Genomic DNA, 26,100 nt, shown 5'->3' with positions numbered 1-26,100 from the left:
AAATTCGTTCCACTACCTATAGTAACTTCCGGTTTTACTGAGACTCCATTGGAAGTTGGAACCTAGGCGAAGTCAGTTTTCCAGGCCAATTGTGAAACACCTAATGGTTAGTCTAGTCAATGTGACAGAAGATAATATTAATTACTATATGAGACAGATAAATTCGGTTTTTATTTATTTTTATATTCTAACTTTGTACTTTAATTATCCTTTTTAGTAAATATATTTCAGATATAAATTTGGCAAACATATATTCTTAAAAACAAAATTAAATTTGACTAATTTCCAAGACAGATTGAAAGCATGAGTAACATCATAACATGTTTCAGAGGAGAGAGTTCTTCCGAGTGTCCATGATGCCGATGTGTCCTTGCAAAGCCTCAGGTTTCATGAGAAGTCGTGAAGATTAAAAACACTATACACGGGCAAATAATCAGCCAAAATAAACAAAATGTTGCCCGTACATTCAATCTAATACTAGCTAAATTTCATGGAGCTGCGACATCAAAACCACAAGTGAAAGGAGGAGAACAAACATAATATAATACAAACAAGAATTGTAAACGAATGACTAATACACACTGGTTGATTCTTCAGGAACTCCCGCTGCTCTTAAAATATTGACCTACTTGGAGCTTCCAGAATGTAGCATCAAAGTAGGGATTGAAACTTCAAAGTCATATAGAAAGCCTACGGCCAATATGAGAACTTGAAGCTTTAAATATTGGAGCAGCTCTGATACTTTACGAGACCAGATAACCGTATAAGACAGTGCAGAACGTAGAATAGAGGATCAAAACTTTCTTGTACAATCTGCAATTCACGACTGATTAACATAGAGGACTGGGACCAGCCCAGCCATTTTTCCATCCCTCCCAGGGCGTTTCTTCTTCACCTGTAAAAAGAGTGAAAATGCCTTACTTTAGCAACTGACGTGAATAAATATGCTGCCTCATCGGCAACAACGCAAGAGAATGACCATTCAAAGGGGAATAAGAGGTCAAGATGAAAAGTATAAATTCCTCTCTCATGGGACAAAAATGAGTAATCAACAATAAGAAAATAAGGTTATCCAAAAATACACTAATTGGCTGATTCTTGCTTCACAGATATTGGAGGACTAAAAAGCAGGAATAAGAATTTTCCTCTTTCTTTTTGTGTTTATTCAGTCCTATTCTCTCTATATACTTACATAAAACCAGCCATCCACTTCGTACTCGATTTCAACGTCTTCACCCGCTGTTAAATTTAACTGCACGGACAGAACCATATTAATCACCTCCATGTTTCAACTGAAACTGCCAGACAAGTCTGACTGAGACAAGACAGCAATAGTTCACACACAGCAAAAGGCAAGACACACTATCCAGTAAACTTCTTATCATTTAAAATGCAAATACCTGCTCAACTTTGGAGTGAGACACCTTTGGATCATAAAAATAAAATAAAAACTTTTAAGTCCAGATTGAATTGCTAGGAGTTAGACTTACTTCATCATCTCCACCAGCCGTGAAGTCATAAAGTGCCGTTCCATGTTGAGGATTTCCAGAAGAAATGCGTTCGTCATCTTGAGATTCAAAACTTTGGGATCCACGCCCAGCTAAAGGATTATCAAATGATTCAAATCTTTGTGCGGCAGGTGACGAGTATGGCGGAGGCTCTTCTCTAATCTGGAAACGAATTAGAAGAATTAAAATTCTGATAGAATCATAAGACTAAAACCTAGCTAGATGAGAGGCAATGAGCACTAACTGGAGATCCTAAACCCTCACTGAATGAGGGAACCCCCCGTAGATGGATTGGTATATCTGTTTCCACCAGACCTCTCCTGTTGCAAATAATTAATTCATCAAACAATTCAATCCTATATAGCAGATGACAGTGTATGCCAAGTAAAAATCTATAATCCCCAGTAATATTCGGGGCATCAATCAGGCAATGAGTTAGTACAGGTAAAGAAAATGCTTTGATCTTAGCTCTTTTAAGATTTAACACAGGGTGTTTCTTTCTTTCATATATATATATATATATATATATATATATATATTTTGTTCTTGAAAAACTGAAAGCACATTTTTGCACAGATTATAACATTATACAGCTTCAACCAAATTCCATAATCAAAAGTCCATGGACACATTTCAACCATATATGCCTCACATTTAGACCCTAAGTCAAGTCTTCATTAGCTCCAACTACCATTTAATCCTATCTGTAGAACCTGTGGTCCATGATACTAAAAATTCTTTTCTCATTTTCCTCATAAAATTTTATATCAACATGTGCAGACAATAAAGGGTCCCCCGGCTAGAAGAGCAGGGGCTTAGAGTCTGGTTCTCCAACTAGGGAAGGTGATGGTCAACAGAGGTTGGATTTAATCCAACGGTAGTCTTGAGCCTTAAGCAAACAATAGATCTAATAACTTTTAATAGAACTTGACACATTCCAACAAAAATAGAAAAGACAAAAAGTTAATCGGTACAGACTCATTTTTAACTGTGCAGGCCCTCCCCTTCCCTTTGTCGCTCTCCTACATTTCCCTATCTCCCTTATCCATTTCTCTTTCCCTTGATTACTTTCCAAGACAAAAACAACTGTTTAGATTATTTCATGTATATTATCAAAAATTGCTCGAAAATGAACTTCATTGGCAGTTTATGTGGAAGAGGGTAAATTTGAGAAATGAAAAATTCCAATGTTATATCCCACCAGTCTGATTCAAAAATTAAATCTTAAAGACATAAATACTACATTTCCATCAAGTCATGGTTGCACCAACTTCATGGTGTGTACATGCCATGGACTGTAACAGAATATTAGAAAAAGAATAACATATTTAGCATATATTCGTGGTACAAAATTACTTGGTTTAAATTACTGATGAACCTTAACATGGTCATCTTCAGTATCTGGATCCTAGTGCTCATATTGTTAAAACCTAAGAACTAGGCACTGTATAAAGTTCTAGAGCCTAAATACGCAGTCTTAGTACTAGAACCTGGGCAAAGATTTGTATATGTTTAAAATACTGTAAAAACATAAGTAGAAGTTTATTAAAGGAAACCCCCAAAAAAAAAATTGAAATTGATCAATGTATCTCTTACCGGCCGTGAACTGAAAAGTGAAGGGTAGTTCATTCCACCAAAGTGGGATGATATGGAAGTTTCAACTGATCCCGTTGATTCTGGGGAAGATGTCCCAGATGACCTCCCATCATCCTCCTACAATCCAAATGAATACAATTAGTCACAACCTTCTCAATGTAAAAATGAACGCTCCAGCTCTATTGCATGCAATGCCAACTCAGTCAGGAACACATACCTCTAGCTCAGAAGTCTCTAAAAGAGTCTTTGCCCACAGATCATCATAACTAACTGAAGGCCTAGAGATTATGTTTTCTTCATCAACATCAGGAGCATCGGTTCCGGCACCAGCAAGAAATTCATTAACCTAACAGGAAGTAGAGGTGAAATAATCATCCATTTGAAATGGATCAAGAGTAGCAAATGAATGGTGCATACAAGTTAAATACAAAATTTAACGACAATAGTCCAAAATCTACTTTCTTAAATCAATAAGTAACAACTCTGCAAACTATTACAAGAAATCAAGACTGGAAACAAATTGAGGAAGCCATTCTTTGAACTATAGAACAAACAGCCAGCCTGTGTCGGGGATCAAAGCAGAAGGCATCTGCCCCAACCATGTAACAATATAATATCTAACTAAAGACTAGATGACTCTATATTTTCAGCAGAAGAAAGGATAAATTGTGTGTTTCTATTAAACAGTTACATCCATTCACCAATTAGTATGTGATGGAGAAGCCAAGCTCTAAGTACCATGAATAAGCTCATCCAAGCACCACATAATCTAGTCTTTGCACCTTTTGTGTAATTAATGCAATTTAGACGTGGATTTCAGGCCTATTGTTTTGGAGGCTTATGTCGTAGAGTCTTTCTATGCCTCATGATCAATGTCTTAGATGTCCTAAACTATGTCGGTTAGAACTCCTACGCATATTATTCTTTCCATTATTAACAGCCAAAAGCTCCTACATTACAAAATTATTTAAAAACTTCATATCTTTAGGTTTAAATAATTCAATAATATACTATAAGTTATTATTTAATGATAGATGCCTTCTCATTTACAGATTTAAAGAAAATAAAGGATCATTCACTTAGTTGTCGGGTACTTATAAGACATGTTCACAAACAAGTTGATGTAGTACAGCCCATAGGTATTAGATTAAACACTTAAACAATAGAATAGAGAAGAATATCGGAGGTCGAGGAGACGAAAATATAGATCGAGAGGACGAAAGAAAGGACCGAAATCAGAGAACCACGAAGGACAGAAATCACATAGTTTTAAGAGAAGATTTACTCAATATCCAAATCTGAATTTTAAAGAGCTACAAGGGGGTATTTATTGCAAACTAAAACCTAGAAATAATAGGGTAAAAATCCCTTGCTTAAACAGAAATCCTAACCCAAATAAAATAGGAAACTTAAAACTAGAAATCTGGAAAAGTAGAAATCCTACTAGAAATTGGAAAACTAGAGAATCCAGGAAACTAACAAATACATTAGGAAACTAATAAATTTAGGTCCTACACATCCTGCATCACAAGTCCAGCTGAATTATGGGTTTAAAGATGAGTGCAACTACCAGAAAACATAAACTTTGGACTATATGATAAACAAGGGTAGAAACTTATAATCTCTCAAATCTGAATTACAAATACTATTAATTGTCAAATTCAGCATGTGTATAGACAAAAAAGGGCTATCTAGAAAAGGTGATAAAGCCTGATTGTCTAGCAATCAAACAAAAAAGGACTTGCAAGAAATGGCCCAGATCCCTGAATAGCCCAAAGTCATAACTCTCCAAGTACAATAAAAGACATAAATTCAGAAAATTCTACAAATACCCTCACTCAAACTCTTAAAAGTTAGATTATAAAATACAACATGGGAAAGAACTTACAGTAATATGTTTAAAGAACTCTCAATCGGAATTATATAATTACTGTTAATTTTCAAATTCAGCTTTAGTATAGAAACATAAGAGGGTAAGATGTTCATAAATGTCTAAATATCAGTCAGGACTAAATGTATTTTAAAATAACAGGGTGATAGTGTTCTGTTTTTAGATTCATACTTCTATAAACAAACCAAAAGTTAAACTTTAATGTTAAATCAATTAAACTTGTTACCCTGCTCATTGCCGGTGCATTATTTCCTAGCAGTCCATCATCACCAAGGTTTGCTGCCCAAGCATTTACAAGGTCATCATCAAGCATGTCAGACTCTTCAGCTGCTGGTTTAGATTCATAAATAAGATCAGAAATTCCAGTAGCAACAGCTGGATCACTCAGACCGGTTGATGCACTAATATTGTGCCGTGTGCGGTAGATGTCGATCAGTTTTGCACTGTCATAAGATTATGAAGGGGAACTAAATAAGAAATGCAGAGAAACAAAAAAGGGTAAAACCCATGTTAACAAGAAATCTCACTTGAAGTTCAACTGGAAATAGAGTTCTAGTATGTATGAATCATCTCATAATATTTTAGACCAACGATGTTGACATAGTCAATCCTTCATTAATATGATTTGTAGGCAGAAATTAGTTGTAAATTACCCCCTTACTCTTGAATCATGCTCATAATAAACAGGACATCCTTCAAATGGTTAGAAGGATCATACTAAACTTTCTTCTGTATTCACCTCATAAAAATATTGATAATTAGTTTAATTTTTTTCTGATATTTCCACCAATATTTCCTCCGAAATTTGGACCACAATTATTTCCACCGACATCGCAATTTTCAACCTTGGTTATTTGGCATGTCAGTTAGACACATGAAGAAAGGGCATGGGAGAAATGGGAAGAACAAATGCTCAATAAATGTGCATTGAAATTGTGCAAAGAATGAAAGACATTATAAAATTAACACTGCTTAGTGAATAGATAACACATTTGAGGAATTCTGCTTCTACCTATATAACAGAGACAGAAAACTAAAGTCAACCATATCTGGGTAAAGCATTCTTACAAAAGGCAGACATTTGCTAAAGGAACTGAAAATTGCATCTCCACATTTCATAACAAATTATTACACACACCAAAAAAATCACCCCTCTTATTCTCTCAAATACAACACCTAGGCTATGGCAGTGTAAACGAATCTGTACCTTATTGGCCCCAAAGGCAGATACTTTGCTCTTGGGACGTAACAGAACAGCGAAACAAGATCAAGCAACCGTTCATGAGTTCCGTATAGTTTCTTAAGTTCTTCATCTGTCCATTCCTTATTAGCATTGTCATGGTTGCGTATTTCCCTGTCCGCAAAGAAAACTAACGTGAATAACTAAAAACATATGACACATTTCAAGAAAATTTTGTATCACTTACTTGATCAAATCATCTTGTGCTCTATACATTTCATCAAGAACCTCTATCATGGGATTTATTAGAACTCCAAGGCCTGTGCCACTAGCTCCTTGATCTTCCCCATTACTGAGATGCATCTCAGAAAACTGAGACTGCACTCCCCCCTGTGCTAACGTGTGTAAAAATTCATAGATCTGTAGCCTAAAAGGTTCACCAGACCTTATTGCCATAGTTGTAAGAGCTTGAGCAGCAATAATACGAACCTGGAGAACCCAATGGAACGAACAACATATAAGAGAAACAAACAAGTAGAGGGTGAGTTCACAGTTAACAAATTTGTGTGTTCATGTGTATGGATTCCCATAGTTTCTGGGCGAAAAGCCATTGCCCTTTCCCAATTAAGTAGAGGGTGAGTTCACATGTCAACAAATTTGTTTGTACAGAAAAACAAGTGTGAAAGAACCAAAAATATGGTATAAGGAAGAAAAAGATTCTATGCAAAATTGATTAATTGAAGCTTCATAGTCCTAGAACCACCAACAGGAAAGGTATAACAATGTTCTAACTACCATTACCATTGTCCCAATGCTTTAGAAATCATCCCTCAATAGATCATTACAACCCTTAACATTGGGAGACCTATGCTAGTAAAGGCAGGTTGGCTAAAACTAGTACTTAATTAACCTTTTTATCGTTCTAAGATAGAGGCAATAAACTTGTGTTGATATGATAAATGGCTGATACTGAGGTGGAAGCTAATACCTCCCAGCTGCCACTAAACGCACATCTTTGCAGCCTAGTCAGTGCACCAGCTAGAGTAGGATTACGAGAGCTGGCAGCAGCAACCATTTTATCTGTATCTAGCATCATCAATGCAGTACCAGGAGGGGTTGCGGATTCCCAGGCATACTCAGAAGCAGCATAGTTTGCATTCTCTCCAAGAAACCATACCTAACAGTACATTTATTCATCAATAAATAAAATAAATTAGGTTACTTGATGGATAAATTGGAAGAGGAACAAATAAAGCATCTACTGATTATAAAGATGCTTACTGCTGCTTGTACTAATCTCTGCAATGCCAAAGCTGACTTTGGATCAGATGCAGATACCCTGTCCACAGATGTAAGGCCCAACATTGACCCAGGCTGTGGTGGCGGTAAATCAAGAACTATGGTAACCGCTTCTAAGGCAGTGTGTTTCCCATCAGGACCAGCTCCAACGAGACATGTCTGGAATTGGAACGGTTATGATAACCAATCGAATCAAACAATCACTAATATAATTTCACCATAAAAATAAAGAAAGAAATCATCACATTCAGGTTAACGATATGAAAAACACATCACAAAGTTTCAGTTCCAAGTCGGTTTTTTTCTTCTTTAGACAAGAAAGGAACTTTTATTAACACAAATCAAATGTTCTAAATGGTGGACAAGGATTCAATCATAAAGTACACACTACAACAAACAGAGCAGCACTTGAGACATAAAGTTTAGAAGAAACATAATTTTATTAAGAACAAATCTGTACGAAGCAGAAGTCCAACTTAACACCCGCAAAATCTGGTAAACTACCCGGAAAAAAACACTACAAAGAAACAATACAGGGTAACCTAATTGAAAATAACGCACAGCCGACTTCTAATCCAAATAAATATCAGAAAAATAAAGGTCCTTATATTGTGACCGTGTGCTGGAATAACCCAACTCACTTTACCTCTCTTAACAAGTACAACCACAAATTTAATGTTAGTGGGCAATGTAGGAGTACATGATCCGCACTTTCCCTAAGGCATCATTGTTAAAGTTGCAGTATTCTAATGTTAGAACTGTAAGATACATGCTTTACATATTTCATAACTGCACTGGTATCCTATATCCTCTAGCTCATTTTGGTTGGATAATGTTACCATGTCATCATAACTGACCCAAGCCTATAAAAGTAACAGTAAAACAAAGTGAAAAAGAAAAAAAGTAAGAAAAGCATATCATGATAATTGACTAACTATGTACAAAGCAGCAGTGGAAAACATACAGAAATAAATTATTTTCCATGAAACACCGACTTTACTAAAATAAATGCAAGGAAAATATACAGTGGAAAAGACATACAGAATTACATTTTAAGTAGATAAGAACTGCCTGTAGTGAGGATTGAAGGAAATTACCTTCCACAGTAGTTGTAATACATCAGCATCAATCTTCCCAGGAGCTTTAGTTGCAAAAATCCTGGCGATTTGAAGAAGAGTGACAGCCATATCTGGGGTCGCCTAATAACACATATTAAAAGCTTATTTAGACTTAATAAATGGCAAGTGCCCCACTAAAGAAATTAAAGAAAACCCTTATATTGGAATGGAGTTAGTTTAGATAGCCTTGTGCACCATTGATTTCACTACCAGAAAGATAAGTTAGACAGGGTATGGTTAATTCCCGCTCCCAACCTCCCATCCAATTTCTAGTGCTCCACTACTTCTATACTCAACGCCTAATAGAACAAAATATACTCTAAAATGTGAAATCCAACTGACAGTTGACAACCTACAATTTCAACTGGCTTCAATACTTTGATAATGTCATCACTGGCAGGTCATGTTTTTTCCTTTCCTCCAATCTTGATTCATTATTGTCCTTTAGCACTATACTACCATTCAATTTATTCTTCAATTGAACAATGCAATTGTAGATTTCAATCGTCTTACCCTTTGACATACCAATGTTACCTGGTGCCGGGAACGATACAATACATGGAATGGGAATGGGTACGAGGCTTGCTAGTTACTATGGTACAGATTAGTTGGGCGTAGACATAGTACGGTATTTCAGGTTGCAATTCGTCCAAGACTTTAATTCGGGTCCTTGTTAATTATTACAATTTTTTTTATGTAATAGATGCTTTATATTATAAAATCAAAAATAGCATCCATTCCCATGATTATTCATTGAATTCTGACATATCAGTGCATAATCAATTTTCCATAGTAATGAATACTTCATATTATAAGCAGCAGGAAATAAGAAAGTGAAGTTAGTTAAAATTGCTCATGTAAAAATACAAATGCGTACCATAAATTAAAGTCAGAATTTGGTCATGCAGGGCTTCAGTTTCACATGAATTTTTTTTTTTTTTTTTTGAGAAGAAACGAAATTTATTAAGCAAAAGAACATGGAGGTGGATAAGGCAACCACAACCGAAGAAGAACAACACAAAAAGAAACAAACAACACCAACCCCTCCCAAACTAACAGGGAGGAATAAAGCTTCTTTAGGGATCCCTCATTAGCTGTCATTGGATGTGCGAAATTGTTTTGTGGATGGCGGTTTTGTATTTCTATTGTTAGTTGGTGGATAGCTTCGACTGCATCTTTGTACTGTGTTTGAAGTTCATTAATACAAGTTGGTATACATATATATAAAGATTTCTACACATATGCACTTCCAAACAAATGCCACACCATGAGTTACTTTTTTGTCCACACATACCTTAAAACGAGCATGCAATGTGAGTAAAATATCATTCAATAGTGTGGCTGGCCAAGCTGGATCAGAAAGCTCTGATGCAATAATAGATTCTAGTTGATCAAACGAATCATGGGGACTTTGCATCCAGATCAGCGCCTTAATTACCATTGCTCGAACATAAACACACTCACACGCCACAGTTGTCCGCACAACTTCCATCAATGAAGCTAACAAACTAGCAATTGTATCCTTGCCACCTACTCCAGTAGATAAAGAAGAAGTTCTTCGGATACCTATGTGAAAAGAAAATGTGGTGGGAAGGGAATACAAGGAACAGAATAAGATCACAATCCACTTTACTACTTTCACTCCTTTGAAATTATATAAAAGCACAATACTATTAAAAAATGAAAGCAAACAATAAAATCAACCGTACTGGTTTCACTACCCTCACTCCTTTGAAAATTTATAAAAGCACATGCCTCACTCATCACTCCACAAAGAAACTACTAATTACTTTTCCATATAAAACAACCTTTCAACTTACTAAACAATTAGGGTCTTCTTTTTTATATCAAACTCAGAATCAATAAAATTTAAAATAAAAAAAATGATAAGGTAGGATGAATAGAAGTCCAGTGCAGATACTGCAGAACTCGCAGCCTGTTTTTTTCTTGACAGGAAACGTATTCTCATTTATAAAAAAAATAGCGGTGCAATATAGGGGACAAGTAGTAAAATTCACAGCATACTCTTTATCAATTAATGACAATTTTACAAGCACTTTAATGATGCCCTTTGCTTCTATGGTACCTATTACCCAATTAATGAAACATTTCCAGTGACTAGCCTGTAGAGCTACATTAATCAACTAAACACCACATACATATCTCAGAAGGCCATTCAAGTTTTTTGGCAGCCTAGAATCGAAATAATCAGAATATGATCAAGGATTTTCTAAACCATTACATGAAAGATTCTATGGAAGACATGGAGCAGTAACTAAAAGGTTACAAGAGATCATGTCAAAAGATTTAAAAAACAAAAACAAAAAAATGTAGAATAATTACTTTCGGGATGTGAGGTTTCAGTACTATCCAAATCCTGTGAATCAAGAGTCTCAGAAAATGTATTGACATGCACTGTTTCATCAATATCCTGTATGCCTAGAGAAAATGCAGCAGCCCGACTTTTCCCCATCTCCTGCACAACTCTTGCTGCTGCATGGAGTACTGGCCTAGAGAAACTACGGAAAGAACTCTCCAACCTGAATAAACCAGGATGCATGGAATCAATAGAAGATGATTTAAATCAGTTTAAAAAGAGAGTCATTGAAGACTCCTACATATGAAAAGATGCTCAACCTCCCAACATTATTTCAGATGCTTCTAATACCAAAACAAGAGAGCGAGAAAGATAGACAAACAGACAGACGGCCAGGGGGAGGGGCACAGAGAGAGAGAGAGAGAGAGAGAGATCCTTAAACCTTCTCATTACAAGTTTAATAAGGGGTTGTGGACGCCTTGTCTTCTGAGCTTTATCTTTGGAGGAATCCTTAACAGAAGGTGCTTCTGGCAACTTGAGAATCTCCCTAGTTAATCGGTACCATCCAGCAGCTCGCTCTTCAGTCCTACATTATAAAATGGTAAAGAAAAAAATTTAGAAATAAATCAATTTAAGAAAGAAAAAAAATTTATATCAGGGTGAATAAGTAGGTGGGTACAACACCAGTTATGCAACAATCTACCATCCAATTATAACCTTGTGATATGGAAAAAGGGGTGAAATTGAAATATAAAAGTAAGGTTTAAGAGACACCTCTCTGCACTATCGTGTTTCCCCAATATACATAAGATTGCCTCAAAACAGACTCTTTCGCTGGGATCCAGGAGGAGTTGATAAAGCACAGAATTGAACTGAGATCGAATATCAGCTCTCTCTGTAGACATAAAATTTTCAAGAAACAACAAACATAAATCATACAACTTAAAGGGAAACAAATACATTAAATAAAGAAAGAAAAGTGAAGAATTCATCATATATAGATACCATCCAAGGCTCGTGCTCTAGAAATTGTATAGCACAACCTCGCTAGAGCGACTCTAGCAAGAACATCATGTAAATGGAGGACATCCTGCAAAGCCCCTGATATATAGAACAAAGCAAGGTACTAAAAATGAAGTAAGAATAATTGATTAAGCATATTAGGTTAATAAACTAATGTTTATGAAAATAAAAAAATTTAAAAAAATAAAAACTTTCTAGATAAATGAGCAACCTAAAATGGCATCAAACCAGATAAGACCAGAAATCTCACAAAATTCATTGTAAGAACATATCTCGGAACATAACAAGTCTTTTATTTCTTCATTTTCATACAAGTACAAAAGGATAAACAATTTATTAAAGTGTAAAGTATAAACATCAGAGATAAATATTTTGAAATGTTCTAGTCACCTATATTAACAAACCTCCAATTAAAAGGATTGGCTAGAAAGCCCTGTCCCAAACTAAGGCTCTTTTCCATTGTAATAATTAGATCCCTTTGTCTTTTTCTTTTCCGGAATACGAAACAAAACTTAATTAAGCAAAAAGGGTAAAAATAGACCCAGTGTTAATCAATCAACTTCTATTTTTCCAATTAATTACACAAATCCAGATTTCTTTCTTTTTCTTTTTTTTTACACCCAGAAATCCACCAATCCGCATTGCGGACACAATTTGAAAATGGGGACCCCAACTGAACCCTACAACGGGAACCCCAACTGAACCCTACAACCTTTGGGAGGCAGGAAATGCTAGCAAATAGCTAGGTAGGTAACTATCAACAAGGGGTTACTTGAAATGCTCAAGCCTATGGTTTGCTCCCATGTGGTCTGAGGTTCAAAACCCCCAAAGGCACCTATCCTCCCAAAGATTGTAGGGTTCGACCGGAGGCCCCAGTTTCAAAACCTTGTCCTCTTTGCAGATTGTAGGATTTCCGGGTATAAGAAAAATATTTTTAAAAAACAGCTACATTTATGCAGAAAATTATGCAAATTGCAGCAGCCATTGACCAGATGATATATGAAATGTTTGCAATAAGTCAAGAAATCAGATGAGCAATGGAACACAACCTGTTGTTTGAACAATGTAAGTCAACCAAAAAAACAATAACAGAATAACAGAATAAGACAACAAAAATTGCGAAGAATACCTCCAGGCTCTGCATGTTTCCCTGCATAAAGGTAAAACATTGTAAAGCATTAGAAGCATAAAAACTAATTAGTCTCATAATTAAATAGCACAATAGGAATGCGAGATATTTGAAAGGTTAAAATAATCAAATCACCTAAGGCCATTGCAACTGCATAAGGGTCTTTTGTAGATAGCTCAGATAGAATTTCCAAGGCATGCCTTACAGCAATAGGATCAGCAAATGAAATTCTGAAGGGAAACACAAACTTGTTAGACTTGGAGAATCAATTTCACAATATAAGGGCCAAATTTCTAAAAATTCCCCAGTAATCATGAAGTAGCTAAGAAAATAAAATCAATGTTGCAAGTTGAAGGATAAGTAAAAACAGATTGAAAGCATAAAAGAGGACATGAGGAAAACAGAAATCATAAATAAAAAAGATAAAACTGGTGGATCGAAACAAAGTTCTTCCACCAAAACTCCAACTCATGCATAATGATACATATATGACCACAAACACAAAAATAAAAAAAATAAAAAAAATAAAAAAATAAAAAGGGAAATGGTGTATATGTCACATGCACCCATGTAAGGAAATTGATACAGAGAAATGTTCCAAGCAACAACTTTATGCAATCAAATGTTGACTACCAGAATGAAGGAAAACATACCCTTGAACAGCACGATATAGAAATGCAGGGTTTCCTGGATCCAACGGAAGTCTCCTCAAAGCACTTAGGGCGGCATATTGCAAGTTAGTCCTGAGGATGAACTGAAGTTGAAAAAAAAATTAAAAATATAAGTTATCAGCATAGTTGGAGAAATTCATTGACCATAAGCTAAAGAACAATAAAAATGCAGGTGCATAATAGAAGAATTTTCTTGGGAAACTTGGCAAGACAGAGAGGTAATAACTTGGCAAGCTGCTCAGGACCAATTGGATTAGGGTTAGCCTGAAGCCCTGACACAAAAGCTTTCTTCCAACCCTCTAATCTCCTCTCCAGCTATTCCACGACCTGATCCCAGAAGCCCACTATCTTTGGGTTCCCACCAAGCAGCATCCCAAATCTTTCATTGGCCACCTCTCCCATCTTAGGTGTTGATCCCCACAATTGAGCACTTAGCTCTATTAATTTTCAGTCCTGAGAGATCTTCCCCTGAAAGAAAAATTATGTTGTCGTCCACAAATTGCAGATGAGATTTTGCCACTACTCTTCTACTGACAAACTCTTCAAAGCTGCACTTCGCTTGCTCTATCCACCATTTTGCTTAGCTCATCTACTACCAAAGTGAATATGAAAGGTAATAGTGGATCTCCGTCTTAGACCCCTTGCAGGGCCAAATTTATCCCTAGGTCTGTTCATAACTATTTCAAACATCCACTTTCTCCAGACTTCCCCAAAGCCCTTTATCTTCTGAAACAAAATCCAAAAAGCACCAATCCACATGATCATAGGGCTTCACAAAGTCTATCTTAAACACCAGCCCATCTTTCTTCTTCTTCCTCACTTCCCCCACCACAGCATTTGCAATTAGAACAACATCCAGAATCTACCTTCCACAGACAAAAGCTCCTTTGCCGATTTTTAAAACCATGTACATAACTAAACAGAAAATTTATGAAAAACTTTGTGACCCACTAATAAGTGCTGGCAATGAGGGGTGTGTGTGTACTCTAGCTCATAAGAATAAAAAAACACTAATGCCACACAAGTAGAGGAACCCACCATGAAATACAACTCCAAGCCTTTCAGCAGAAAAATTAATAACAAGAAAACTTGAGGAGATGTACTTTACCTCCTTATCGCCACCTTTAGTCCCAAACACACCTTTCTTGCGTTTTTGTGGGCCATCAGCAACCTAAAAATTAATATACATATAAACACAAGGATTTAAAAGATTAAAAAGTAAGAAGAATATCTTCATGAAACCAAGAACAAAAAAACAGCATTACAGATAGCCATTATCTGTCTGATACTTATTCCAAGAGAGAGAGATGAAAAAGATCAATATCTTGAATATTCTCTGAAGCAAAATATTGTATGTGTACTGAACAATATATGGTATTAATAGAAGTTAAATTCAATATCAAGCCATATCCGTCTGCCTTATCCACAGGCATTCATGACCAGAACTGTTTGCTTACAATGAACAAAAATACAAGCCCTAACAATCATCTTTTGATATCCAAATCCACTAGTCAAACCATACAAGATGTTCAATGCCCACAACAACATTAAGAAATTTGGATTTGCCAAAGGCATAAAGACAGGCAAATATGTTAGTAGCCATAACAACAGAGCTTCATAAAGCTTAGAGTTCCCTCTGACATCTGATCCTTTTGTTTGGCTATATATGGTTGGCTGGCCAATGTTACTCGACACCAAAATTAGTCTTCTACTATCAAGAACAAAGTTCTGCAGATGATTCAGACATACATAATACCCCTATGGCAAGAAACAAATGAGTTTATGTGAAAGAACCGAAAGTGATACCTTATCAAGAATGCCAAACACAATTTCGTACAATTTGGACAATATTTCAGAATTGGTCGAAGGAGCATATGTAAGAGCCTTTAAAGCTTGCAGTCTTCGGGCATGAACTTCAAAAAATAATAATAATAATAACATTAATAAAAAAAGAACCCATATATCCACTTTTAAAAACACACCCATGGCTAATTTTAACGACACGGACATATTAAGAAATAATACAATTACTTTTTTCCTGTTTAAGAATATGTTCCCTAATTCTCCCCCAAATCCCACAATGTGTTGGAATACAGAACTTTGTGCAGTGAGTTCTCATAATAGACAACATTCCACTCTAAACTACACCAACAATGGAGCAACCATGAGATGCAGTGATAAAAAGAAGCTCAAAACATTATTAAAATACACGCAAAATCTAAAAAAATACTCTACATTCTGCTTCAGCATTTGATGCCTCTGTTGTTAGCTGATTTACTATTCTCGGTACAACATCAGCTCTCGTCACCCCTCCAACAGCATCAATGTCAGCTAAAGCATCCCAGTTTGGAGTTGGGATCCCACCACCAGTGCTCACACCTTGTGCACCAGTATCTGATAAAATTCTGGCCAAGTAATAATAGACATATCGCAGAACACTCCTATCCTCACACTGCTGATTGAGCTGCATCATGAATGAACACTTATAAAAAAACATTGCTTTAAAACATACAATTGATTTATCAGTTATTAAATTCAATGTATATTGATTTTTTGGTGGATTTATTGTTCACCGATTGTGCATATTGGTTTTTCGAAAAAAAATTGTTGTTAAGAGATATGCAGGACTCATGGTAATAAATTGTGAATTCATATTTTCCATTCTTCAGTAAACTCCAACCCAGTCCATCAAATTCCATGTGCCTAACTTTAGCTATAGGGGACATGTCGTCCTCCCAGTACCACCTCATAAACCTTACATGATAGTTAAGGTCCTTTCAGACATATGGAACTGGCCTAACAATGTGGGGCTATTGAACTGGTGCTAAATATTTTATGTCTAAGCCAAGTGCACAACAGGAGGAGGATAGAAGGACATATCTCATATCTACTTTGGCATTTGTGACTAGAGGCATCGCATTGTCATTAAAAAAAGAGCATGGCATAATGTGGAACTAGGGGAAGGGAAAAAACAAAGCAAACGAACAATTTACAGATTTTCATATAATCACATTGACTTATGTGTAACTGCATCCCAGCAATAAGCTAAATACGTGCATGTATCGGAGCTTGGACAAGATAGAATAATTAAAAGAACAATTGCAAACCCAATTTAATATCATATGAAGGACATTATATGCAAATAACATGTGAATGAGAGAAATATACCATGAGAAGGGATGGTGCAACCGAAGGGTCAACAGAATTGTACACCGCAAGCTTGGGAAAGACGTGATTCACTAACTGCTTCTGGGAACTTTTCTATTCACAATGAAGAAAAATGGAAAACAAACAAAACTTGAATTTTCGAATAAATAAAAACGAGAGAAAAATCTACAAAAATAGGTGAGCAATGGTTACCTGATCGGATGCAGCAGCTAATTCGTGAATACTCCTCGCAAGTTGTGCATATGAAACAGGCTGCAATTGCAATTAATACCAAATGCTAAACAGATGAGAACTGAGAGACAATTCTAGAACATATGAAGAAAAAGGATAAGCGAAGAAGAGGTTTCGGGTTTGGACCTTCTTCTGCTTCTGCTTGTGCTTCTGAGGCAAGATGTTGATGTTGGTGCGTACGGGATGCAACGCAGCTTTAGCGGCAGAGATGGTGTCGTTTTGGATCTGCATCAGCGCAGCCCTCTTTGACCTTTTCTCTCCAGCTGGCTTCCCCAAAGCCGTCGGAAGACCACCGGAGCTGCTTTTTGGCGGCGAAGCTGCATAACCAGAAGACTGAGCCGGCTGAGTCGACGCCGAAGACGACGTCGTTGTGGAGGCGGAGGCCGACGCTGTGGATGGGTCCGCCGTTATCAGATCCATCAGCGTCGTCCCTGACGAGTCCTGAAGAAAAAACACCATAAATTCTCAAATTGGCAACAAAGAAAGAAAGAGGAAAATGCGGGAGTGAGAGGGCATCTCGTGATCAGGTGCTTTACCGCCATGGCTAAGCTGCTTTTGCAATCACGGAGAGAGAGTGAGAAGTACTTGCTGTTCCACTAGGCTGAGATGACAGAGAGAGAAGGGAACTGGGGAAGAACGTTGTTTTGAGACCTTTTGACTATGCTGAGATGACAGAGAGAGAAAGGCCAGTGATCGGAGATGATGAGAGAGAGAGAGAGAGAGAGAGCCGATGTAAATCTGGCGGGCCAACGAAGGGAGAGTGGAAGGGGAAAGCTGGTAGATGCCGGGGACGTAACCAATTTTGTTTCTTTTTTTTTTTTAAATTGTATTTTGTTCGGTTTTGTAAACCTATTTTTTACAGAAAATTGGGTGAAGTTCGAAAATTTAAGAGCTGAGAGAGATGGGCTATTTCTATATAGTTAGTATCCTCAGGAACAAATAATTTGGGAGTTAATTCTCAATTGGATGATAATTTATGGGGCAAAATGGCAGTTTACTGCTTTTTCTTTAATTAAGGAAAAATTATAGAGAGAATTGGAAAATACAAAAAGATAACAAAATTTGTGTCAATTAACTTATATATCTCATCCATTCATCTATGGTAGAGCCACATATTTATAGGCTTACAAGATAGGAGATTAAGGGGGTGTATTCAATTAAAATTTTAATATATTGTAATTACAAGATTACAATGTAATGAATTTCAGCAGAATTTGTAATTACAAGATTTTAATATAATGAAATTACATGATTTTATTTATGATTTTAATAGATTGCAATTTCACTTAGGATCTGCTGGTGGCATAATCTCATATTTGATTTGCTTGTAGCTTTTTGGGCAACTGGTACTTTCGGATCTGTACTCCTTCTTTATACTTCACCCTCATCTTTTCTCATATTTTTCATTTTTCTCTCTTTCTTCCCCGTTTTCTATATTATTTTCTTTCCTTTTTCCTTCTCTTCTTCTTCCATCATTTGTGTTTTTTTTTCCTTATTTGGCTTTGGTCAATTATTGACGTGCCCTTCACTGGAGGTAATGTGTTATACATATAGTGGCTGATTCTTCTTCCAATATTGTCATCTCTACTAACTCTCTGACTCTCTCTCCTCCCTTGGCTTTCTTCTCCATCCATCAATTTCTCTATGGCCTCCTTCACCTTTTCCTTTCTCACCACCACCATAATCTTCTCATCGTCTACCCACTTCACTTGAAATTCCACACAAACTCTCACTGTAATATTTAGAATCTGTTCAACAAGTTTTTCATTCATAACTTGGAGGTCTGGGCAGCTAGATGCCCAATTTTGTGGGTCTTTGTCCTTCAAAGGAGTTAGTTTGCTGGGCTAGGTGATTTGACATGCTTCCAGTCTAAAGACAAACATTTATTTTTTATGCCTAGTCTGGTGTCGTTTTTTTTTTTTTTCTGTTATCTGCTATGGTGTGTTGATGGTTCTTTTCATTAGTTGTGTTGGTGGTTCTTTTCATTAGTTCTTGTTGAGGGCAGTGCGTGGGTTATAAGAATCAGGCATGTAAGGGTGAGATTTGTTATGAGATTTGGTATTTATATACCCACTTAAAAATCTCACACAATACACCACTTAATGAAATACTTTAAAATCGATAAGTTTTTGAATACCACAGTACTTTTATTGACTACTTAAATATCCTAATTGAATACCAACGTACTTTTATTGATTACTTAAAAATCCTAATTGAATACCACTTGAATTTTAAGCTTCAAAACAATCTATTAAAATCTCAATTCAATACACCCTTATGAATATGAATATGATTAAGTATTACATTTACAACATATGAATAAATTACAAGCACTAACTACAAATATTTAAGACATAAGTTATATAGAATTAAAAAGGGTAGAATGCTAAAATGTATGGTGGTCATCCACCAACTCATGCATTTACAACACTCTCCCTTGGATGTTCACCATACACTTGACATAGTTGCCTCATTAAAAACCTTGCTCGGAAAATCCAGTGGGGATAAAACCTAAGCAAAGGGAAAAAGAGTGCAACATTCTTCTAGATTATTGATATGGTGTTGGACACGCTTATGTTGTCTCGCTAAACCTTGATAGGAAAAACCCGTTGGGACAAAAACTTAGTCGAAGGGAAAAGAGTACAACGCATGTGTCCTATATGTAGAAAATTGTTGAATCCTCGCCCTGATGAATTACTCCTCCTGATGACGACAAACTTGAATTATTTGAAGATACAATACAAATGATATTGATATCTCATTTTCCTCCGACAAAGCGAGCTTTGGTAATGCTTTGTATAAAAATTTCTTCAATATCATCTATCAAGGATATATATGTGTCATTCCTTCGTATCTCTGTTGAGGTTAGAGTAATACCAAAAATATCTAGACTATTTTCAAAAATCCTTTCACATTAACAATTCTTAAAATAACATCATATTTTATAACATCATCAGGATTCCAAGTTTCTATACGAAACCAATAACAATCATCATCCAAACATATAAGTTTCTAAGTAAATAGAAAATGAAATCATAATAGTTATTACAAACCCGTGGCAAAATGCTTTTGACAAATATGTGAGCCTCAAAGCCGCTACCCCATTTAGATATGAAAAAGATGCAGTCATCTTAGCCCTATGGGGCAATGCCCTTGAAGTATTTAAGGCCTCATTAGAGTCTTTCAAAACGGAGGTAGATTTGTTTCTCTCAGAGTCCAATGTGGTGATGCTTAAGCTAGAGGATGGAACTAATCTCAGGCGTCTCTTCGAGATGCATCGTGACCATCATATGGCAACATTGCTCGGTCTATCCGAAGAGACGCCTGATATTAGTTGCGTCCTGTAGCTTGAGCATCACCACATTGGACTCTGGGAGAAACAAATCTACATTCGCTTTGAAATGCTCCAATGAGGCCTCAAATGCTTAAAGGGCGTTGTCCCATAGGGCTCGGATGGCTGCATCCCTTTCATATCTAAATGGGGCAGTGGCTTTGAGGCTCACATATTTGTCAAAAGCATTCTTCCAAGGGACGTAACAACTTCGAAGGTTTCTATTTGATGGATAAATGTTCCCATGATGCTCTCTAAAAAGTTTGGGATTAACAAAAGGAATTGATAGTATTTCGGTGATTCTTTTGTCCATGAACTGGGTTGGGAATGAGATGAGAATGGCTGGGATTGGGAGGAATGGGTTGGATTGAGAGTTGGCATTACTACAAAAGTGGGCTAAAGGCACGACCCAAATATCACAAAAACCAAGTTCATGTCTTTTTGAACTACATTTTACACAAATATGTAGTATTTGTGTGATATGTAAAGAAGACACAATAGTTTTATGTCCAATGACAACAGAAAAAACATGTTTCTTGTTACTTACACTATTATGGCTCAGTATTGGGCACAAATATTGAATTTTGTGGCATTGTACCGCACACATTCAAAGTATGATAGTCTTTTTTTTTTTTTTTGTTCACAATCAAAGTATGATAGTCTATACTCTATAGATAGAGCATAGATATTGAAATTTGTTGTTTATGGGTGAGTTTATGAATGAATCTTGAGTCCTTCATCCACTGTATTTTTCTAGACGCTCATTTTAGCAATTTCTTTTTTTCTTTTATAGCGTGTGAAATATTAAGAGGGATAATTAGTTACACCAAGCTGAGATATATTGTGCATTTGCAGTTGTAAGAACAACTTCTCTCCTTGATTCCTTGCATTGTCCTTTCGAAAAATCAACCAAAACAAATGCATAAGAATATCATATTAACCAAAATATTATATTGTACAAAATAATGAAGTAACATGAAAACATTAGAGAGTTGAAATTACCCATTCCATGCAAGTCGTGTCCGTGCAGGTATTTATATCATCCATCAACCTCATCAATAATTTTTTGCAAAAACATATTTTTAAACTAAATCAAGATTCCAAGTTTCTAAACGAAACCAATAACAATCATCATCCAAACATATAAGTTTCTAAGTAAATAGAAAATGAAATCATAATAGTTATTACAAACCCATGGCAGAATGCTTTTGACAAACATGTGAGGCTTAAAGTCGCTACCCTATTTAGATATGAAAGGGACGCAGCCATCCAAGCCCCATGAGACAACGCCCTTGAAGCATTTGAGCCTCATTGGAGCCTTTCAAAACGAAGAGACACATGAGATTAGTTGCGTCATGTAGCTTGAGCATCACCACATTGGACATCAGGAGAAACAAATCTACATTCGCTTTGAAATGCTCCAATAAGGTCTCAAATGCTTCGAAGGCGTTGTCCCATGGGGCTCGGATGGCTGCATCCCTTTCATATCTAAATGAGGTAGTAGCTTTGAGACTCATATGTTTGTCAAAAGCATTCTTCCAAGGAACGTAACAACTCTGAAGGTTTCTATTTGATGGATAAATGTTCTCATGATGCTCTCTAAAAAGTTTGGGATTAACAAAAGGAATTGATAGTATTTCGGTGATTCTTTTGTCCATGAACTGGGTTGGGAATGAGATGAGAATGGCTGGGATTGGGAGGAATGGGTTGGATTGGGAGTTGGCATTACTACAAAAGTGGGCTAAAGGCACGACCCAAATATCACAAAAACCAAGTTCATGTCTTTTTGAACTACATTTTACACAAATATGTAATATTTGTGTGATATATAAAGAAGACACAATAGTTTTGTGTCCAATGACAATAGAAAAAGCATGTTTCTTGTTACTTACACTATTATGTCTCAATATTCGGCACGAATATTGAATTTTGTGGCATTGTACAACACACATTCAAAGTATGATTTTTTTAATTTTTTTTATTTTTCATAATCAAAGTATGATAATCTATACTCTATAGATAGAGCACGGATATTGAAATTTGTTGTTTATGGGTGAGTTTATGAGTGAATCTTAAGGTCTATTTTTTTGAAAATTTTGTTATGCCCAATATTTTGATATCAATTAAATTTGCTTTGATTTGATTTTTGGTAACTTTTTAGCATCTTTGTTTTTGTTCACAGAATCTGATTGTATGCAGTTTTGAAATGGAAAGATGAAGATGTTAGAGAAATTAGAGGAAGAAAGTAGATCTGGATATTAGACGATGATATTGTCAGGACTCATGAGGGTCTTTATTGCAAATTATGTGGGCTATAGTGCAAATCAAGAAAATACGGAGATACTCAGAGTTGTACAAAATAATTGTTGTAACAAAATTTATTTGTTTTTGGTATTTGAGTATTTTTTCATTTTTTCATTTTTTTTTAAAAAATTAACAATAAAAAAATTAATAAGAAATACGATGTTTAAATACAATATAATTAAAGGGTATCGTCGCTCGGATATACTACTGCGTTTTTATTATATAAAAAATAGTATAGCCGCACGGGGACTAAATTGGCCAAATGATTAAAATACATTGACTATTTTGACATTTAAGCCTATATAATTTGCACATAGGAGGAAGACATGCAACGATCAAAACCACTTGCGCCACTTGTTCCTCTCTAATTGATCTTTCACTTTTCCATTGTCAATCTATACATAAATAACATGAGATGAGACAAAATTTAAACATATACTTTTAAATTTGTACTAATCAAATTTTAGCATAATTTGGGAACATGTATACTCACCTACGATTTTGATAGTTTATCCTTTGCTACATGTCTACTCCAATTATCGGAAGAAAACTATACAAAAAATAGTGTCATTTTCAAAAGTCAAGAGACAAAAAAAAGCCTTTCGTTTCTATATACGAAGCCAAGTTTAACAATAAAACAATTAATAAGAAATTGTTAGAGAATTAAAGGAATAGTTTCATCATTCTCTACCTTAACACTATGATAAAGACAATTTTGGGTCTAAAGAGGCTTTAACAATGTAAAATATGAGGACTATATGCAATTATGTGCTACCTTAACACTATGATAAACACAATTTTGGGCCTAAAGAGGCTTTAACAATGTAAAATATGAGGACTATATATAATTGTGTGGTAATGCAGAATGGTATTTTTTTTTTTTAATTTAAGTCTTGTCACAAATACTATGTCAAACAATGACGGTTATCTAGTGAGAATACCTATATGAGAACATTACATGAGAACACCGTTAGATCTAATCTAATGGCTGCATGAAAAGCAATTGTAAGTGTAAGTGTTGTATTAGAACGAGACATTCTTCTTTCTCATCCCTCCAAAACATCCAATTGAAAACAGACGTCCCCTCCAATCCAGCTATTCAGTTTGTTCAATTAGGAGACAAATTTTTTTATCAGCTTTGATTGAGGAAGAGCAATAACACTGAAGAGAGAGCACCCATGTTATTCCTTATTCGATTCGAGGAAGAACATAGAAGTATAACCCTCATTTTTCTAGGTTTCTGATTCAGGAGAAACAAAGTGTTCATTTATTTTATATTATCATCTTTGTGGTTCGGTCTTTTTGGGTTGAACATTCGTCAATCCTTGAGCAACGTCGAAACTGGTGACTGCGACCATTGTGGTTTTATTTTCTTTGTTTTGAAATCCTTGAGCACGGTCGAAACAAGGATTGAGGAAGATGAAAAGTGTTTCGGGTTGACGTCCAAATCTAAAAGGGCAACATTATCACAGAAATTTTGAAGTTGGAAATGACTTATGAGGTAAGTGATATATTATATTTATCAATTTTAGTGTTGGGCATAAGCATGAGTTACGTTAGTTTGTATGTAGGTCTTTAATATTTCACCCGAGAATCATTTTTATATCATATGTTAGTTAATATATATTTTAAAGCTCTTTGAAAGCATGTGCCAATGTTGGTATGATGGTGGTGAATTCATGGTTAAATTGCAAGAATTGTGAAATGGGGTGTGAAGGACAAGTGACACTGGAAGTAAGTTTGGAGTTGAAACCAAAATTGGAACTTGAATTTAATTGTTGTGACGATGTGTTCAATTTCTATAATATTTATGTTGCGAAATCTGGATTCGGCATTTGGTGTTCTACAATGAGAACGTGCACATTGATAGGAGAGGTAACAATGAAGGAATATGTATGTTGTAAACAGGGGTATTTGTTGACAAGCACTGTTAGTCGTAAGAGAAAATGGTGAGGTTGTACTCGAATTGGTTGCAAGGCTAAACTTGCGATTTTGAAGGTAAAAGACAAGAGTAAGTACATTGTTGTAGGATTCAATGAGGTACACAACCATGACATGACCACAGTTGATAAAGTCAATATATTGAGATATCACCGTAACTTAACGGAGTCTACAAAGGTCTATAGTACATATATGAGCAAAGTTAATATCCCTGTACATAAATAGGTAAGCTTTCTTGAGGTGCAAGTAGGAGGATTGGAAAATGTTGGGTTCGTTAAGAGAGATGTTTATAATTATGTAAAAAGAATGAATCCTTTTATGTCAATATGGAGGTAGATTCGGAAGGAATGATGGGTAATGTTTTATGATTAGATGCAAGGTCAAGACGAGCTTATAAGTTTTTTAGAGATGTTGTGGTATTTGATACGACGTTCAACACGAACTGATAAAGGATGGTCTTTGTGCCTTTGTTAGGCGTTAATAACCATCAGCAGACAGTGTTGTTTGGTTGTGCATTCCTAACTAGTGAAACCACGGATTCACTTGTATAGTTGTTCGAGGAATTCAAGAAAGTCATGCCAAGTGAGCCACCCAAAATTATCATCACTGATCAAGATGCAATCATGTCAAAGGCAATTGTTGTAACTCTCCCGACAACATTCCATAGATTTTGCATATGGCATATCTTGAATAAGTTTACAGAAAAACCTGGCATTGGAGAATGTTTTTTCAGAAATGTGCAAATATATATGGGCTATGAACACGAAAGAAGAATTTGATGTGAAATGGGAGGAAATCATCACAAACAATGGGCTGGAAAAAACCATCATGGCTGAGCTCAATTCATGTTATGTGGTAGAATTAAGTTCCATTATATGTAAAACATGTGTTTTAGGTTGGGATGTCAAGTAGTCAACGGGCCTAAAGTTGTCATTCATTTTTCGAACAACATATTAACCAAAAAAACACATTGATGGAATTCATTGTACGTTTTGAAAGAGCTCTTAGTTCACAGAGACACAAGGAGTTAATGGTTGATCATGTTGATAACAATGAAAAAGTGATATAGTCTAATCATTGGGAAAAAGTTAGAGACCCTACATCGTGTCTAAGAAGCTAAAATGATGAAATTACCCTTCGGAGGTTGCCGGGTTCTCTCCCGTTCCTATATTTGAAAAAATAAATAACATAAAAGAAATTAGAAAAATCAAATTTGATAAAAACATTTTTTGTCTCTTAACATAGAGAGTGCACCCCACACTTCAAGCTAAACCCCTCAAAACGACCTGAAACCTATACCATCGGACTCAGATCAAAAAATCGAGTTAGATGGACTAAAAATATGGCTTCGAAGGCTGCCGGAACAACTACCATGAGCCGCCACTCTCTGGAG

At 35.8% G+C, this 26,100-nt stretch overlaps 1 protein-coding gene across 1 annotated transcript; it reads right to left on the bottom strand.

Annotated features, from left to right (window-relative positions):
• Positions 1-253: 253 nt before the first annotated feature.
• On the bottom strand, positions 254-17,933 carry LOC148914859 (uncharacterized). The gene is given in 28 exon segments (XM_089042401.1): positions 254-895; positions 1,193-1,252; positions 1,491-1,670; positions 1,753-1,782; positions 1,784-1,828; positions 3,105-3,221; positions 3,322-3,450; positions 5,222-5,438; positions 6,203-6,349; positions 6,423-6,664; positions 7,164-7,352; positions 7,457-7,633; positions 8,572-8,673; positions 9,887-10,158; positions 10,936-11,132; positions 11,352-11,495; positions 11,684-11,804; positions 11,915-12,010; positions 13,062-13,082; positions 13,197-13,291; positions 13,715-13,815; positions 14,841-14,903; positions 15,539-15,645; positions 15,968-16,196; positions 16,901-16,993; positions 17,093-17,152; positions 17,258-17,572; positions 17,668-17,933. Coding segments are annotated over 28 exon segments (3,630 nt in total). The 5' UTR covers positions 17,674-17,933; the 3' UTR covers positions 254-820.
• Positions 17,934-26,100: the final 8,167 nt, after the last annotated feature.

The sequence above is a fragment of the Prunus mume genome, linkage group LG8 (assembly GCF_029339155.1).
Source record: "Prunus mume cultivar Tortuosa linkage group LG8, ASM2933915v1, whole genome shotgun sequence".
Lineage (NCBI taxonomy): Eukaryota > Viridiplantae > Streptophyta > Magnoliopsida > Rosales > Rosaceae > Prunus > Prunus mume.
The sequence above is the reverse complement of the archived record's forward strand: the minus strand, read 5'-3'. Positions and strand labels throughout refer to the sequence as shown.